Source organism: Bidens hawaiensis, unplaced genomic scaffold (assembly GCF_021521415.1).
Source record: "Bidens hawaiensis isolate Kalapana, Puna unplaced genomic scaffold, B.hawaiensis_p1.1 tig00012997_1, whole genome shotgun sequence".
NCBI classification, from domain to species: Eukaryota; Viridiplantae; Streptophyta; class Magnoliopsida; order Asterales; family Asteraceae; genus Bidens; species Bidens hawaiensis.
Genome location: NW_027492087.1, coordinates 333,994 through 337,624, shown reverse-complemented (window position 1 = coordinate 337,624; position 3,631 = coordinate 333,994). Strand labels below are relative to the sequence as shown.

The following is a 3,631-nucleotide window of genomic DNA, read 5'->3' as shown; positions in this document are numbered from 1 at the left end:
ATTATTATAAGCTATAACAGTGTATTAGCATGTTAGAAAGTAAATAGTTTGAATAACCAATTAATACTTGTTCAAAAATCAAAACTGTTTACTTTTAGGTAAATTGTTTTCAAAATTTCAAACTGTAACCAATATATGAATGATCTTAAATTTCATTTTGGTTTGAAAAACAAGCTCAATCTAACGCAAAGTAACTTAATATGCTCATGACTTTCACTTTATACAGTTTCAAATCAGTTTACAATTCTAGATGAGATAAAAACAAAAACATTCATGTGTTCATCAGGGACAGAAGAATTTACTTTACCGTCAGGCTCTAATTACATTTGGCAATAGTCGAAGACGGATTTACATTTCCATTAGACTGTGATTACCCTTAGCAACAGATCAATTAAACAATATCAATTATTATTAGCCACCAAATATAATTATTAGCCAATGAGCTATAGTTATTAATATATATAATAGTTCAAACAAAATAATTTTAACTTCCTTTATATCTACTTCATAAAACCTAATAAACATGTACATATAGCAAATTTTTATCTTTGAAAAATACCCAATGTAAATGGCGAGAAAAGAGAATATCAACCTCCAAAGAACACACAAAAGAGAAATGAAACCCATAAATGTGTTGATTAATTTGTGCTTGATCAATCCCACTTCTTGGGCAAAAGATATATAAACTTGATTCAAGGTCAAGAATATATATTAAAAAAAAAGATAAATATATAAAGATAGTTGACCTAATTATACTCATGATGAGGATGGTGATCATACATTGAAGTGTCACAACCACCTTGCAAAGAACCATGTCTTGAATTATGATGATGATCCTCTCTTCCTCCACTTACATCCATCTTGTTACATCCCATTTGTGCTGCTCCAAGATTCAAATACACCAGTCTTGAATCATCATTCATTTGCGGATAAATTTGTGTCGAATTCGAACTCGCATTTTGTTCTTCCCTTGATATCACCAATGCAGCTGATTGAACAAGCTCAAGGCAAAGCCTGAGCTTATTTGGTTCAATATTAGTTAACCCGGGAACCGCCCCTTTGAACAAGAAATCAGAAGTTAGGGTTCTTAGAATATCAAGTGGTGTAATCCCTTCAATGGTTCTAACATTAGGGTCTGCATGATGGTCTAGTAACACCGCAACCATGTCCGGTGAGACCATCTCGGACGCTATGTGAAGAGGCGTTTTCCCAACCGGTCCAGCCGGATAATTAACATCAGCAGCACCTAATTCAAGCAATGCTTTCACTACCTCACGGCTGCAATTTTCAACTGCATAATGTAATGCTAATGCTTCATCAAGATTTAGCCCTTCACCCATGACCATGAGCTTAACAAGCTCCACATCCGATGAATCAAGCGCGCGTCTCAATCGTCGAATCTTTTGATCTTCGAGATCAGCCGCGACTGATAAATCATGGTGGTGGTGGTGGTGAGGCATGAATGAGCGGCGAGTAACCGATGATTTTATTCGGAGTTCTTCTATCTTTGCTACTACTTCAATAGGAATATGTTTAGCTAGAATTTCGGGTGGGAGACCGGATTTCGCCACTAAATGAGAACAAGTTGTCCATAGTTGATGCATGTCTTGTTTTCTTGAAGCTAAAAGAACCTTCATCACATCCTCAATAGAAGCTTTCTCAACCATGATTGCTAGTTGCTTCTACAAATTAATGTGTTCTAAAGATCAAGATTATCAAAAAAAATATTTTTATAACCAATAACTATAAGTTATAAGTTTTAACATTTTGGTTAAGGTTGTGTGATTCTTTATTATTAATGAAGTGTGGTAATAACTGTTGAAGATCAAGATTATAATAGTCCAATTGAATAAATGCAAAAGATTATTATTTTAACCATAACAATAATAAGCTAGTTATAACATTTAGGATGCATGTTAGATGATAAATGTACGATATTTAAAAATAAGAAATAAAATATCTTTTCTGTATACCAATAATGGGTGTAATTTAATAACTGTTGAAGACAAGACTAGAGATGGATAAAAAAAGATCTAAATATAGAAAACCGGTAATGTGTAACACAAAGATAGAGTAATTGAAGCCAGTTCAAGAAACCATCAATGTTCATGAAATCAAGATAACATATTTTAGTTTTGACACTTCACTTTCAAAAAAACATTTTTGGTAATATTCTGTACATTCTCAAGAAAGATTATACTGTAATTCTTCATATGTTCAACCTTTCTTCATGAAAAAATAAACACAGCTTCAGGTACCCAAAAAAGAAACAAAATATGAAAATAATAATAATAAAATATTATTTTTTATATGACAAGATTTTAAAGCTACAAAGACAAACAACCCATAAAATATTCTTGTTAATTTCTTCATAGTAAAAGAAATAAATTAGTTTTAGAGAGAGAGTAAGTGTGTAACACAGCTTCAGGTGCCCAAAAAATATGAAAAAATATTTTGTGACAAGGTTTTAAAGCTACAAAATTTACAAACAACCCATAAATATTTCTTGTTAAAAAAATGTTCATAGTAAAAGAGAGAATATATATAGTTTAGAGAAAGAGAGTAAATTACCTGAGTTATTAACACAAGTTGTTCAACTCCAAATGATCTAGCGGCTGAGAGAGTATCAAGAGCAAGATCAACGGCTGACGAGCAATGTGTGTGCCAACACCCTCTCTCACCACAATTAGGTCTAGGTTCATGTTTCTGAGGCACAATTGAAACCTGACCACTATACAAAAACTGCAACATAAGCAAGAACACTTCATACCCAACCGAGTTCACAGGTATCACCATCTGTGAACCACCTGTTAAGTGTCTTGAACCTAACGGGTCGGATCTGGACCCGGTTGGAGAGTCGGGTCCACAAAAGAACTTCCTGAAAAACAGGCTTCGAGCTGCTAGGATGCAACGGTGGGCATGGACGATTTTACCCTCCACACTAAAGGTTACATCACTGAAAGCTTGACCATTGATAAGAAGGTTGAGATAGTCTAGTGATAGAGATCTTAATGAATCTTCAAGTGACATGGTTGTTGGATAATGATAATAATAGTAATAATAAACTAATAATAATTATAAAAAGAAGAAGAAGAAGAAGAAAAGAGTTAATGGTTTTTTGTCAGATTGTTAAGAGAGAGTTGAAGTCAATAGTGTTTTCTTCAACTTCATGTTTCTGTTGGTTCTAGAGAGAGAGAGAATAAGGTTACTGTGATTTCTTGTGTGGGAGATATTTATTTTTCTAGATAGAGTATATATAAATGGGTGAAAAACTGAAAAAGTATTAAAAATTCAAAAACTATGAGGAATGAATTATAGTAGTTATTAAATAATTCAGGATCATCATATTTGACCTTGATTTTCTTAGTAAAAAAAATGACCGTTAATGTTTTTGATTGGGAAGCTGAAATTGAGAGAATTTTTTCACTTGTACGTGGCTTTATTTTAAAGAAATATCGATATCGATTCGGTTACTTGAAGTCTTGTAGGAAATGTGGTGATTATGATGAAAAGGGCGATCATTTGCTAACTTCTTGCTACTTTGCTACTCGGGTTTGGCAACTCGCTAATAATTGGTGTCAAATTCCTTCCCTTAAGATATGCGTTTTTGGTGCATGATTTGCTAAAGCAA

General features: G+C 33.1%; 1 protein-coding gene across 2 annotated transcripts; it reads right to left on the bottom strand.

Moving 5' to 3' along the window:
- Positions 1-622: 622 nt before the first annotated feature.
- Positions 623-3,251, bottom strand: LOC143542820 (BTB/POZ domain and ankyrin repeat-containing protein NBCL-like). Of its 2 annotated transcripts, none has more exons than XM_077035311.1 (2): positions 2,572-3,251; positions 623-1,679 (listed from the first exon to the last, which is right to left on the bottom strand). In XM_077035311.1, the coding sequence occupies exons 1-2, from the start codon at positions 3,028-3,030 to the stop codon at positions 747-749; spliced, it is 1,392 nt and encodes a 463-aa protein (XP_076891426.1). In that variant the 5' UTR covers positions 3,031-3,251; the 3' UTR covers positions 623-746. The 2 variants fall into 2 exon arrangements, with proteins under 2 accessions (XP_076891426.1, XP_076891425.1); XM_077035310.1 differs by having other exon boundaries at positions 623-1,682; positions 2,572-3,250.
- Positions 3,252-3,631: the final 380 nt, after the last annotated feature.